Raw genomic sequence first — 14,006 nt, forward strand, 5'->3', positions numbered from 1 at the left:
CCTTCTACACAGACATCTCTTTCACTGCCTTGATGCTCATTCCCACTTCTCTCCCATCCACCTCCCCTCTCCCCCCGTGACGTTCCTTTGCGTCCAGGGGCCCATCCCCTGCCTGCCTCTGATCGTTTCAGTTTCTTCTCTGGGTCGGGGCCAGGGCTGCCCTCTCGCTGTTGTTTCTCCTTTTCACCGATAACTTCTGGCTCCATCACCCACCGGCCAATCAGGCGCTTAGGGCCGCTTTCTGGGGGCGAAGCTGCCCCGTGACTGCCCCGCCGCTCCCCGGCCTGAAACGTCCACGGAGAGCAGAGGGTCAGCTCACGGCCAAGTTCCTATTCCAGCCTGGAATTAATGAGCTCCCAGTTCTAGAGTCAGGGTGAGGAGAATGAACGAATAAATGAGGTTATTTATTAAAGTGCTTACAGCGTGCCAAGGCTGAGTGCTGGGCAGAGAAACACACAACGGTTATGGCATCTTGGGCACTGCCCATCTGAGAATACAGGGCTTGGGTCGCCTTCTGGGGCCCCCGGGAGAGCTCACCCGGCCCGTGAGCCCTATAATCTGGGTCTCTGTTGGACCCACTGGGTCCCCGTTAGGACGGGGCCCTGCTGGGCTGGGGAAAGTGGTTTGGGCTGAGTAAAGAAATAATCCAAGGCTCAGTCAGTCGGTCAACAAGCACTTAGTAAATACCTACTATGTGACACGGACCGTGCTGAGCACCTGAGCTGAGCTCTGAAGAAGCCGGAGCTTTCTGAGGGGAGAGGTGAGCAGGGAGGGAATTGAGGGGTCCCCTGAGGCTGGTTTGCCTGGAATAGGGGGAGCGTGAAGAGCGAGACACAACCGGCTTGGAATGGTAGCTAGGAGCCAGGGGGCCGAGGGCTTCAGGACGGGCGGGGGCTGCCCTTTTGGCGGTTCCCAGCCCCGGGGGGAGGGGGGAGCAGGTGCTGCCCACTAGAGCCCCAATCTGTGAAGGACTTCGCCACATTTTGACCCTTCTCCCACAGGTGTGTGTGACGTGGACCGCCAGAACAAGGCTGGGTACACGGCGGTGATGATCACCCCCCTGGCCTCTGCAGAGACAGATGAAGACATGGACGTGGTCGGGAAACTGCTGAAGCAAGGAAATGTGAACATTCAGGCGGCTCAGGTAGTCCTGGCCCCTCTGGGCCCGTTTCTTGTACTTGAATCCACATTGCTAGAGTGACTATTGTGTACAAAGGGGCCCGCTCAGCCCTGAGTGTACAAAGATGAAGTAGCAATGAAGTTTCTGCTTTCAGAGCTTTAGGGGTGGGAAGGATGCTCTGCATACATGGAGAAATAAGCATTTATTAAGTGCCTATTATATGCCAGGCACTGTGCTAAGCATTAGGCATGTATAACAGGCAAAAGATTATTGGTGGAGTTGTGAACCGATCCAGCCATTCTGGAGAACAGTTTGGAACTATGCCCAAAGGGACAAAAAACGGAGCTACCCTTTGACCCAGCAGTGTCGCTAGGGCTGTGTCCCAAAGAGATCATAAAAGAAGGAAAAGGACCCACACGTGCAAAAATGTTTGTGGCGGCTCTTTTTGTTGTGACAAAGAATTGGAAACTGAGTGGCTGCCCGTCAGCTGGGGAATGGCTGAACAAGTTGGGGGATATGAATGTTATGGAATATTATTGTTCCGTAAGAAACGATCAGTGGGAGGATTTCAGAAAGGCCTGGAGAGACTCACAGGAACGGATGCTGAGGGAAGTGAGCAGGACCAGGAGATCACTGTACACGGCAACGGCAAGATGATGTGATGATGGACTTGGCTCTTCTCAGCCCTGTGGTGATCCAAGACAGTTCTAATAGACTCAGGTAGAAAAAGCCATCCGCACCCAGAGAAAGAACGGACTGAATGCAGACTCTTTTCACCTTTTTGCTTTTTTTTTTCTTTCTCGTGGTTTTTCCCTTTTGCTCCGATTTTTCTTTTTCCCAACGTAAGTAATGTGGACATATGTTCAAAAGGATTATATGTGTATAGTCCCTTTGAGATTACTCATTGCCCTGGGGAGGAGGGTGGTAAGGGAGGGAGGGAGAAAAAATTGGAACTCAAAGTCTTACAAAAATGAATGTTGAAAACCATCTTTACGTCTAATTGGAAAAAGAAAATAATATTGAGGGAAAGAAATAGGCAAAAGGTAGTCGCTGCTCTCAAAGTGCTTCCACTCTCACGGATATGATGGGGCGAAGGAAAGTCAGACGGGGTGGTGAAAGGAAACTTGGAAATGAAGGGGGAGCTGGCAGTTAGGGTGCAGGAGCTGTGGAGATCAGGGAAGGCTCTGCATAATGTTAGAACTGGAAAGAACAGGATCCCGGCTGTGACACGTGTGACCCCTGTCTAAAACCCCCAGGGAGGGGAGTCTCTCCTGTCCCGAGGCAGCCAGCCCAGCCCACCTGGGAAGGCCCTAAGGCTGAAGCCAGGGAGCCCCCTCCTCGAAGGTCTCCCCCATTCCTAGTTCCCTGAGGTCATTAAAGTAAATATGATCTCTTGATAAAAGAAAAAGAAAAGAAAAGAAAGAAAAAGGGAAAACTCCTGCTTCTCCACCTGGAGAAAGGAACACAGAGAAGTAAATGGGAGGGCAGCTCTTCCCATTGTAACTCTGCTCTGGCTGATATGCGCCCTTCCTGAATGACGGCACCCGCAATAAAAGAACCCACTACCCCAGGTGACGTCTGACCAGGAAATCCTGAGGGCTGATCCCTCCCTGGGCTGGTCCCCGAAGGGGAAGATGCAGAGAACAGCCGGGCAAAGGAGCGGAGGCCGGAGATGGCGGGCTGAGTCTGGGAACAGTCAGCAGCGCCCTTGGGTTGGAATGCAGAGAGCGTGGAGGGGAGGCGCGTGGGAGCCCCAAGTGAATTCCAAGGATTCATCCCCGTCCTGCCCGGGACCCGCTGCCCTCCCGGCGGAGCCCGGTGCCAGAGGAAACCGTGCAACTCCCGGCCCCCGAGTGGCGCCCTTCCAAAGTGGGAAGTTTGCTTCCCTCCGCGTCCCAAACAGGCCGGGGCAGAAGTCGGTGAGTTCCTGATCTGTGCCCCAACCTGAAGCTGGACGGGCTCCACCTGGGCGCCGAGTTTGGGAACATTCCACCCGTACCAGTCACGAGGAAGCATTTGCAGCCTTGGCTGACCTTGCGAAACACCTGGAGCTTGCCCGTCATTACTCATTACACACACACACACACACACACACACACACACACACACACACACACACACACACACACACCCCTACCTCTGTTTGTCTCTCTCTTCCTCTCACTCTGTTTCTTTCTCTCCCTCTTTCTCTCCCCTCTCTGTCTGTCTCTCTGTGTCTCTTTTTCTTTCTCTCTCTCCCTGTTCTTTCTGTCTCTCTATCTCCCCTATCTCTCTGTCTCTGTTTCTTTCTCCCTCCATCTCTCTTCCTCCTTCCCTCTCTCCCTGTCACTCTTTCTCTCCCCCCTTTCTGTCTGTCTGTCTCTGTCTTTTTCTCTCCCTTTCTCTCTGTCTCTCTGTCTCTTCTTCCTTCCCTCTCCCTTTCCCTCCTCCGTCTTTGTCTCTGTCTCTCTCCCTCTCCCCTCTTTGTCTCTTCCCCCTCTCTCTCCTTCTTTCTGTCTGTCTCTGTCTCTCATTTTTTTTTTGTTTCAGAGCTGAGAGCCCATGGCTAAAAGATTCTAGGTGTGAGTGTCCACATTGAGGTCCCTGCTCCTTGCCTTGCCTCCCTCAACCTCTATTAACACTGCCAGGGCTAGGGGTTCCCAGCATGCGTCCTTCCCCAAGTAGTGCTAGGATTACCCCCATCCTATGCTTCCCAGGGCTCTGCCTTCAACCCTGGCAGGTGACAGACTATTACAGTAGTAATTAATTAATCCCTCAGGAATCCCTGTTGGAGAAAATCAAGGAGTCAGGGCCAGCCAGACTTGTTCCCTCTCCACCTGCCTCACCAGCTTTAATAATTTAAAAAGAGGGTGAAAGGAAAGGAAAGGGTGGGCTCTTGGTTAGATGGGGCCGGGAGAGAAAGGGCAGCTGTCCCAGGTGTAGACCGGGTGGAATGCGGCACAGGCTGAGTGGCGGACCAGGTCGAACCCTCGTAGAGCCAGCGGCTGCCACCCTCAGAGAAAGCAGGATGTGCTAGGTTGCTATGACCGCCTTCCCAGAGCTGCATCTTTATGTGTAGAACAGTCCTTAGCTCTGGGGAAAAGCCAGCTACTAGGTTTTGTCACCAAGGACTTGGGTTTGGCTCTGAGCTCTTCCATTTTACTCCTGCTGTGACCAAGGTCCCTTTTGGGCTACAGCATCTTCAACTGTAAAGTAAGAAGGTTGGGTTAGATCAGGGGTCCTCAAACTACGCCCATGGGCCAGATGCGGCAGCTGAGGACGATTATCCCCCTCACCCAGGGCTATGAAGTTTCTTTATTTAAGGGCCCACAAAACAAAGTTTTTGTTTTTACTATAGTCTGAATATAGTTTGGAGTCCCTCCAACAGTCTGAGGGACAGTGAACTGGCCCCTTATTTAAAAGGTTTGAGGAGCCCTGTACATAATCTCTTCAATCTCTAAATCCATGGTCCCTGCTCCTTTCTTTTCCAATCTCCAAATTCTGGTATTGCCCCAGACATAAAATGCCTGTTGGAGCTATTTAATCATCGCCGTGTGTCATGTAGAATGTAAACTTCTTAGGAGATGCACAGTTCTGTGCTCCTTTGGGAGACCCCCCCAACTCATCCTCATAGTGTTGGCTTCCACAAGGGATGAGCATCCAGTGCAAGATATTCTGTCGTCTAGACTTCTAATCCCATAGCTTGTGAGCCCCCACCAAAGAAGACACAATTGTTTGTTTCTTTTGCTCACTTAATAGTATTTTATTTTTTCCAATTTAAGTAAATATAGTTTTCAACATTCACTTTTACAAGACTTTGAGTTCCACATTTTCTCCCTTCCTTTCTCTCCCTCCTCCCACAGACAGCAGCAAGCAATCCTATATAGGTACTCCATGTACAATCATATTAATATTTCCACGTTAGTTATGTTGTAAAAGAACAATCAGAACAAAAGGGAAAGACCACAAGGAAGAAAAAAAGTGAAAACAGTATGTTTTGATCTGTATTCAGACCCCATAGTTCTTTCTCTGGATGCGAATGGCATTTTCCCTCACAATTGTCTTGCTGAGAAAAGCTAAGCCTATCAGAAAAATCATCATATAATCTTGCTGTTGTAGTGTATGATAGTCTCCTGTTTCTGCTCACTTCACTCAATATCAGTTCATGTAAGTCATTCCAGGTTTTTTCTGAACTCTACAAGCTCATCATTTGTTTTGTTGTTTTTTAAAAATTATTTTGTATTTTACTATATTCTCCTATTTCTGCTCACTTCACTCAGTATCAGTTCATGAAGAAATTCTGGGTTTTCCTGAACTCTACAAGTGTAACATTCTCTTCTCTAAAATAGAATGTTCTCTATGAGCAGGTTTCCTGGAGGGGCTTCTGGAGGCAGCCTTCATTTCAATTCAGAGTAATAATCATCTCGAATGCAGCCAGGAGTTAAAATCCAGATCCTTTATTGTCTCTTCTAAAATAGCCCAGTTAATTTTCCTTGGTTCCGAGAGCTCTTGTTGCTAGTCCTTTGCCTCTGCCTGCTTCAGCCTCCAGCTCCCTCTGAATCCAGCCAGCACAAAGGTTGAAGTTGGCTCCTCCTCCGAGAGAGTGGGATTGTGGGCTTCTGTCTTCTCTCATTCTGCCCAACTTGTGAATCTCCCAGGCTGAATCGTGACTTGTGAATCTCCCAAAAGTTTCTAGTTGGCTTGTGGGAGCTCCTTATGTACTATCTCTTAAAGGTGTGAACTCTAAAGGTGTGAGAGGTGTGAATTCTAATGTGTGAGCTAATGTGTGAACTCTCCCAAAGGTGTGAACCCCAAAGGTATGAACCAAGTACATAAGCATTGTTTCTATCAATTCCAGTGACTTAGCACCCTGTTTCCTTCTGGCCCATAATATACAAGTTCATCATTTGTTTTGTTTTGTTTTGTTTCAATTATTTTGTATTTTACAATATTCACTTCACTCAGTATCAATTCATGTAAGTCATTCCAGGTTTTTCTGAACTCTATAAGCTCATCACTTTTTTTTTTAATTATTTAGTGTTTTACAATATTCTGTTTCTGCTTACTTCACTCAGTATCAGTTCATGAAGTCATTCTGGATTTTTTGAACTCTACAAGCTCATTATTTCTCTTTTTAAATTATTTACTATTTTATTTTCCCCCAATTATATGCAGAAAACCAATTTTTATCATTTGTTTTTTAAATTTTGAGTTCCAAATTCTCTCCCTTCCTCCCTCACATCCCACCCTCAGAGAAGTAATTCAACTGATATAGATTAAACATAGGTAGTGGTACAAAACATTGCCATAATTATCATGTTGTGAAAGAAAACAAAGACTAAATGACTAAACAACAACAAAGAAAGTGAAAAAGTATGTTTCAATCCACATTCAGACACCATCATTTTTTGACTCTGGGGATGGATAGCTTTTTTCATTGTGAATCCTTCAGGATTGTCGTGAATCATTGTATTCTTGAAAACTGCAAAGTCATTTATTTACAGATGATCATCTTACAATGTTGCTATAACTTTGCATCAGTTCAAGTTAATCTTTCCAGGATTTTCTGGGAGCATCCCTCATCATTTCTTATAGTTCATTAGCATTCCATTGCAATCATATACCACAGCTTGTTCAGCCATTTCCAAATTGACGGGCATCCCCTCATTTTTCCAATTCTTTGCCTTCACAAAAAGAGCTGCTATAAATATTTTTGTCCATGTGACCTCTTTTCCATTCTTAACGATCTCTTTGGGATACAGACCTAGTAATTGTATTACTGTATTGCACAGTTTTATAACCCTTTGGACATAATTACCTATTGCTCTCCAGAATGGGTGGGATCAGTTCACAACTCCACCGAGGGTGCATTTGTGTTCCAATTTTCTCACATCTTTTTCATTGTTAATCATTTTCCTTTTCTGTCATATTAGCCAATACGATGGGTATGAAATGATACTTCAGAATTGTTTTAATTTGCATTACTCTAATCAAAAGTGACTTGGAGAATTTTTATATGACTATAGATATAGCTTTAATTTCTTCCTCAATTATTTCAAAGCAATGATAGGGTAAGAAAATTAATTTAAAACAATTTTCCCATAAACCTGGTAATGAATATTAATGAGTAAACACACTGTGAATGGGAAGAGTGGATGCCCAGAGAGTTTGAAAGTCAAGAGACTTCTAGAAGATCCAGGTCCTAACAGGAATCAGGAGAAAATGTGATGCATGTGATGTCTTAGTTGGTTTCAGGCTTACTCTGTGAGATGTTGGGGGAAAAACAAAAGTGGAAAACATCTCTGCCCTCAAGGGTCTTTCATTCTATTGGGGAAAACCACATTTATACAAATAAACAATTATAGGATATGCACAAAGGAAAGAAAAAGTGATTGATTCTGCTGGAGAAATATAACAGAAGCTTTAAAGATATACTAGTGGAAAAGTTATCAGATGCAGAAAAATGGAGTATTTAAAAAACAGATTTTTCTGGTGCAGTAGATAGAACACCAGCCCTGAAGTCAGGAGGACCTCAGTTCAAATGTGACTCAGACACTTAAAACTTCCTATCTCTGGGCAAGTCACTTAACCCCGATGGCCTCAGGAAAAAACAAACAAACATTTTCTTTTATCAAGATATAAATAGTTAAGCTTCAGTCATTCATTAACATCAGTTAATCCAATTTATTATTATTGTTTATTTTTAATTTATTATTAATATCACTAATTACTAATAAAATTAATTTATATTGGTTGAGGTGAAGATTCAGCTTATAATGACAATTTATCAATGTCCTAAGGGCAGTGAAGGAATAAATATCCAAACTAATATCACTGGCAGTGCTGTTAGACCTCAAGAGTAGGAGCAGGAGCTGCACTGATTGCTCTGGGGACAAATACTGGATTAGGAGTCAGCCGATGTGGGCTGTAATCGAGGAAAGTGTTGGACCGCTGTGGGGTCACAGCTCATCTTCTGTGGCTTGGGAACTGGTAATGATTAGGCTGGAGAAGAAAAGACTCCGGGGGATGTGATAATTGTCATCAAGTATCAGAAGGGCTCTTGGGTAAAAAAGGGATTAAATTTTTTCCCAGAGGACATTGCAACATTATAACCAGTATGGATACTGTAACAAGACATGTAGCTAGGATTTGGGGAACAACTTTCTAACTGTTAGATGGAGCAGGCAGGCGGCCTCAGGGGCATTGGGCTCGCGCTCTCTCTCTGCTCCAGTGGAGGCTGGATGTTCATTTGGCAGGAATGTAGTAGGAAGGATTCTTTTAGCTTGGATGAAGGGTCCCTTCCAAGGCTGGGATTCTGTGTCCATGTGGGCTTGTATGTGCGTTTGTGTGTACATGCATATGTGTGTGTTCATTGGAGGTAGGAGAAAATAAACTTTGAATCAGCCTTTTGGTGATGTGTGTATGCGATGGAAGTCCCACAGTGAGTCAGAGTGATGAGGTCTACATATGGGGGACCTAAATGAAATTAGGGTTTAGTTGAGGTCTGGTGGCAGGATTGAGGTACAGGGAGTCAAATAGAGCTTCCCTGAAATCCCCTTGGATTCGGCACAAGGATAAGTGAGCATCTAGTAATGGCGCGAGTCCCCAATAAAAGCATTTATCAGCCCGAAAAGCTAGATTGATAAAAGAGATTTATTATTGGGTTTAGAAGCAAGATTAAAGCATAGTAAAGGAAACAGGCAAAAGGTAGAGATAAGGAGGGCACCGCACAGAGGGTCCAGTGGACAGAAAGTCCTGACATGCCAGGAGTAAGGCTGCCATGTTTGGGATCTCTGCAAAGAGGGGGTCCCAGCGTGTCCCTTTTTATAATGGGAGATTTAGCTAGAGGGGCCTGTGGGTGTAGCCCCAAAGTTGGCTCAGATCCGAATGGGGGTGGGACAGGTCCATGGGATCTTCTATTGGAATTCAAAGGGACCAGGATTTGTGAAGCAAAAGGTAATTACATTCACGAGGAGGGGTTGGGAATCAGAAAGAAAGGAATCTTAAAGGGATCACATCTGCTTCAAGAGGACAGGAATTCTAATCCCAGCTCTTCCTGGGATCACTTCCCAGAAAGTAATAAATAAAAATAATCCTTCCTCTTATTTCCTTCCTGCCGGACCTCAGATGAGTCGATTCACCTTGGCCTTCCATTTCTGTAAAATGATTTCCAAGGATTTATTTAGCTCTGACTCCTAGGATCCGGCTTGTTGGAAGTGACTGAAACTTAAGTCTCATAGTCGTGGCTGGAAGGGGATTGCAATTTCCAAATTATGAGACCTTCCAAGATCCCCTTTGGGAGTGAGTAGCGGACTTAACATTCTAACCCCGTCCCTTGAGTCCAAACCCAGGCTCGGTGCACCCTCAGCTTCCCGCCTGGCCTCACAGCCAGCATTTCCCGAATCCCCGCTACGGGCCAGACCCTGCTGCAGGGTGGAGATACTGCGCCCAAAGCGGAGAGTTCGCCGCCCTCAGGAAGCTTGGTCTCTGCTGAGAAAAATCTTGGGAGTCAAAATCCACTCTTTCCTTTTTGAATGTGGCCTTCCCCGTCTCCCCTTCCTCAGCCACCGAGGAGGGGGGAAATGCAGGAAAACATAAAGCAAAACAGGTCAGCAAAGATGGTAATAGCGGCCCGAGATTACTCAGCTCTTTAAAGCCCGTTACATGTGCTTGTCTCATTGGGTCCCCACGGCGCCCTGGGAGGTAATGTGTGGCTCTGAGCAAACCGATGTGATGGACGGAGTAATTTACTGGAGCTAGTAAGTGTCTGAGGCAGACCTCGAACTCGCGTCTTCCTAACTGGAAGTGGTCTCGAAGATCCCTTCCGATTTGGGACGATGCTTTCTGATTCTGCGTCCAGGCAGACCGGTGTTCTTGCCGTTCCCCTTCCGCAGTGGCCGTCTCCCATCACCGTCCCCAGCCTTTCCTCCCGAAACTGCTCTTTCTCCTCACTTTTATCTCTTAAAGCCCCTCTTTGTTCAAACCCGGAAGGAGGAGGGGAGGAAGGGGGTCGCGGCTGACGGGTCAGTTGGAGATGGGAGAAGTGATTTTGGCCCTTAGGGAGGCTCGGCCTGGCTGGGCGCTTTTCTCTGAGGTGCTGTGTTATCTTCCCGATTTCCAGGCTTGCTCCTTGATGCTGGGCTCCAGCGGGCTCCGGCAGCCATTCTGCAGCCCCAGAGGAATCCGACGTCCCAGAGAACGGACGGTTTCAGACTATCGGAGCCTCCCTGGGGGGAGGACGGGCGCCTCGGGGGCGATGGGCCGCCCCTTCCTGGCAGCCCTCCAGCCCCAGGGTGGTGGGACCCGCTGGGAGGGAAGCCTCGGCCGAGGCTGCTGGGACGGGGGCGCGGCTCACCGTTCTCCTGGGACTCTCCGCAGGGAGGTCAGACCGCGCTGATGCTGGGCGTGAGCCACGACCGGGGGGACATGGTGAAGGCCCTGCTGACCTGTCGCGCCGACGTCAACCTTCAGGACCACGACGGGACGACGGCCCTCATGGTGGCCGCTCGCCACGGCCACGCGGACATGGTGAAGCTCCTCCTCGCTCATCCGGGCTGTGACGCCGCACTGACCGACAAGGTGAGGGGGCTGGCAGGGTCCAGACCACTGCTCATGGGGGCCTTTTCTCTAGTCAGTCTGAGAAGGGGAGGCGGGGCTTGCTTCGAGAGGTGGGGGGGGGCTTGCTTCAAGGGGACATACGGCTCCCTGGGAATCGGGAAAGACTTCTTGGGCTAAGTCTGGGAGGGAGCCCCTCCAGCCTGAAAGCCACCTAAAGGTGGCCCCTAAGGGCGCACTCATCGCATCCTTGGACATGCATTTTTCCCCAATAAAACCTGTTATTTTCACCCCAATGTAAAGTGAGCCAGGAATTGGAAGGAGCGTTCAGTGCTGGGGTCCCTCCCTGTGATGTGCATAGCATCCTAATGAGTAACATCTGGCTTTCTGCTGTGCTCGTAACAAAGCCAAATTGCTGCTCACGACTCCCAGGGGCTGCGGCGGCGGCGGCCTGGTCCCTCCCCCTGAAGTCTTCCCCTCCCCCAATCTGTCAGTAGATCCCAAATACCTGGGCTTGGCCCCGGAACTGCCAGGGAAGTAATTAGAGGGCCCAGAGCATCCCAAATGAACGTTGGGGGAGGGGCTCCTGCCAGGAAGAAATGGCGCCTTTCCGAAATCTTAGGCCGCTCTCCCCTGGAGCCGCACAAAAGGGGCTGTGTTCACACAGGGCCCCGCCAGCCCCGTAATCAGAAACAGCCCCTCAACCGGTTACATCAAAGCCTATGCCGGGAACGCGGCCCCCATCGGAGGCAAGGGATTGATGGGCCGGGGAGGGGCAGTCAGGGCGGCGGCCACATCTTCCGGAAGCGGCCTCCCGGTCCTGGAGGGCAAGGCAGGCCTGGGAGCCGGGATCACCCAGGTAAAGGGAGACGGAATCTCTGAGGGCCTGTGACCCTGCCCTGTTAGACAGACAGACAGACACACAGGTGGGTGGGCAGAGAGAGAGAGAGAGAGAGACAGACAGACAGACAGGCAGGATAGACAGACAGACAGACAGACAGGCAGGATAGACAGACAGACAGACAGATAGATGTAGATATATATGATATATATAGAAGCAAGAACTGAGATAGCAAGGGGTTCTGGGTTTGCCCCGTCCTCCTCTGAGGAGAGCTCTAGGTCCTGATGCTCCTGCTCCTGAACCCACTGCCCTATTCACTGTGCCGTGCCGCCTCTGATTCTGGGGGTCCCCTGGACACCCTCAGCTCAGCATCGAGACCTCCTCGCTCTGGAAGGTCCGGAGCCCCCCAACGCCCATTCCCTGGCACAAGGCCCAGGGCTTCAGCAGGGAAAGAAATGAATTTCTCATTCTCCCCCCTCTAGGCTGGCCACACGGCCTTGTCCATGGCCTTGACGTCACCAGCCCACGGGGAAATTGCTGAACTCTTGTGGGCCCACGCAGAGCAAGGCAGGTCCCTCGGGCCATAGAAGAGTTCCAGAGAAGCCGGCGCCCCCAAACAAAAGGATCGTTGTGGTACTCCTCCGGCCCGGCCGTGGGGGGTGGGGAGGGGGCACAGGGATGACCCCTTCCCCGGCTTCTCGGGAGAACTATGTCAGATATGCCTCCCCATCCCTGATGTATCGTTCCGCTTCTAGGGCGCTTTGCAGCCTTCCCAAAGCCCGGCCCCCTGGAGGGCGGGGGCTGCCGGGCACCCAGAGGGCCGCGCTCTGTTATTTTTTTTAACCTGTGACTATTTACTCTGTACCCCTTATTAGCACAAAGGATCCCCAAGGCAAGCCGCAGGAGCACATTAGCAAAGCAATACTTTTTACATGAAAATGAAAGAAATGTGTCTTTTTTCCCCTTCATCTTCTGTTTTAAACCGGCTGCACAAGAATGGGAGCGAATGTTTGTCTGCATGGAGTGGGGAGACTTGGGTTCAAGGCTTGCCTTTGACACATCGAGATTCCTTGATCTTGGGCAAGTCACTTAGCCCGGGGTACCCTGGGCAGCCTTTGGAGACAAGTGTTAGAGGAGCTGTTGGGCTGCCTTGGCCGAGTAGGCGCTCCCACTGGTTACACTCCCGCTGGTCCAGTCTCCGTCCCAGACAGAACCAAAGCTCTAGAGCTGGAAGTTCCCTCTGGTGCATATACAGATAAACACCCGTGTCCCCATGATAGAGTTACAGTCTGAACCCTCACTCACGTGGAGCTGGGGAAACTGAGGCAAACAGGGCTAAGTCGTATAGCTAGTAAGTATCAGGGGCCGGACTTAACCCGTGTCTCTTGACTCCAAAGTCCAGCAACCTGTCCAGCATCCATGGGAGTGTGTGCACGCGGCCGGGGAGCTCACTCACGTTCCTGGCTGACGGGCTCACTGTGCCACACAGCCTGAAGCTGGACCTGCATTTGGCTTTCCTCTGATAATTCTGACGGGTCCCTTTTGCCTCTGGCTGCTCCACGGCAACTAAGACCGCAAAAAGTCGTCTGTCTCTATCAACGGAGAGAGCCTCCATAGCGGGAGCTCCCCTGACAAAATCCCTCCCTCCCCTGTACGTGTGTGAGCATATATGTGTGTGTGAGCATACGTGTGTGCCCATCGACAGCGGCAGTCCCTGGCTAAGTGCTGGGGATACAATGAAGGCAAAACCGTGATTTCTTCCCTTAAGGTTCTCACTCTGTGTGTGTGTGTGTGTGTGTGTAAAATCCTAGCAGTGTTAAGTCATTTGAGTCCAATTCTTCGCGATCCCATTTGGCGTTTTCTTGGCAAAGAAGTGGTTTTGCATTTCCTTCTCCAGCCCATTTTACAAATGAGGAAACTGAGGCAGACAGGATTCAGTGACTTGCCGGGTCACACGGCTCCTACAGTCGGAGATGGGATTTGAACTCGGGCTGAGGAGGCAGTGCTTCATCCCCTGCAGCGCCACCTAGTGCCCGTTGAGGATAGAGCGCTGGCTTAAGAATCCGAAGGACCTTTTCTGAGCCCTGAGGAATCCTGGCCCCGTGACTCGGCTCTGAGATGATAAGAGGCAGGCGGCGGCTGCTGGCAGCGGGAGAGCCCTCTGTGAGCCCAGGGGGCCGTGCACCCGGCGCTCCGAGGGGCCGTGCACCTCACACGCTGCTCTCACTGATGCTCACAGCCGTCCTGGGAGGCCGTGCTGTGACCAGCTCTATCTTACAGAGGAGGGAACTGAGGCAGCCCGAGGTTAGGGGGCGCGTCCAGACAAGGATGTGTCCGAAGCGAGAGCGGAATCCGGTCCTCCTGACCCGGTGTCCTTGGGCTCGAGTCCCTGGACAGGACTGGACTCCGGCGCCGACCCAGGCTGGCCCCAGGATCCTGAGGGCAAACAGAGGGCCGAGCGGGGCTGGTGGGACGAGGCCCCGGCTTGGGGCCCCGTGGGGGCTGGGCGAG

At 49.9% G+C, this 14,006-nt stretch overlaps 1 protein-coding gene across 1 annotated transcript in view; it reads left to right on the top strand.

Moving 5' to 3' along the window:
- The window catches only part of KANK4 (KN motif and ankyrin repeat domains 4), a 42,898-nt gene extending 30,455 nt beyond the window's left edge, over nucleotides 1-12,443 (top strand). Inside the window, 3 exon segments of the mRNA XM_051999545.1 lie at nucleotides 1,002-1,144; nucleotides 10,478-10,678; nucleotides 11,978-12,443. Of these exon segments, the coding sequence (XP_051855505.1) occupies nucleotides 1,002-1,144; nucleotides 10,478-10,678; nucleotides 11,978-12,082 (449 nt within the window). The 3' untranslated portion in view covers nucleotides 12,083-12,443.
- Nucleotides 12,444-14,006: the final 1,563 nt, after the last annotated feature.

This window comes from Antechinus flavipes, chromosome 4, assembly GCF_016432865.1.
Source record: "Antechinus flavipes isolate AdamAnt ecotype Samford, QLD, Australia chromosome 4, AdamAnt_v2, whole genome shotgun sequence".
Classification (NCBI taxonomy): domain Eukaryota; kingdom Metazoa; phylum Chordata; class Mammalia; order Dasyuromorphia; family Dasyuridae; genus Antechinus; species Antechinus flavipes.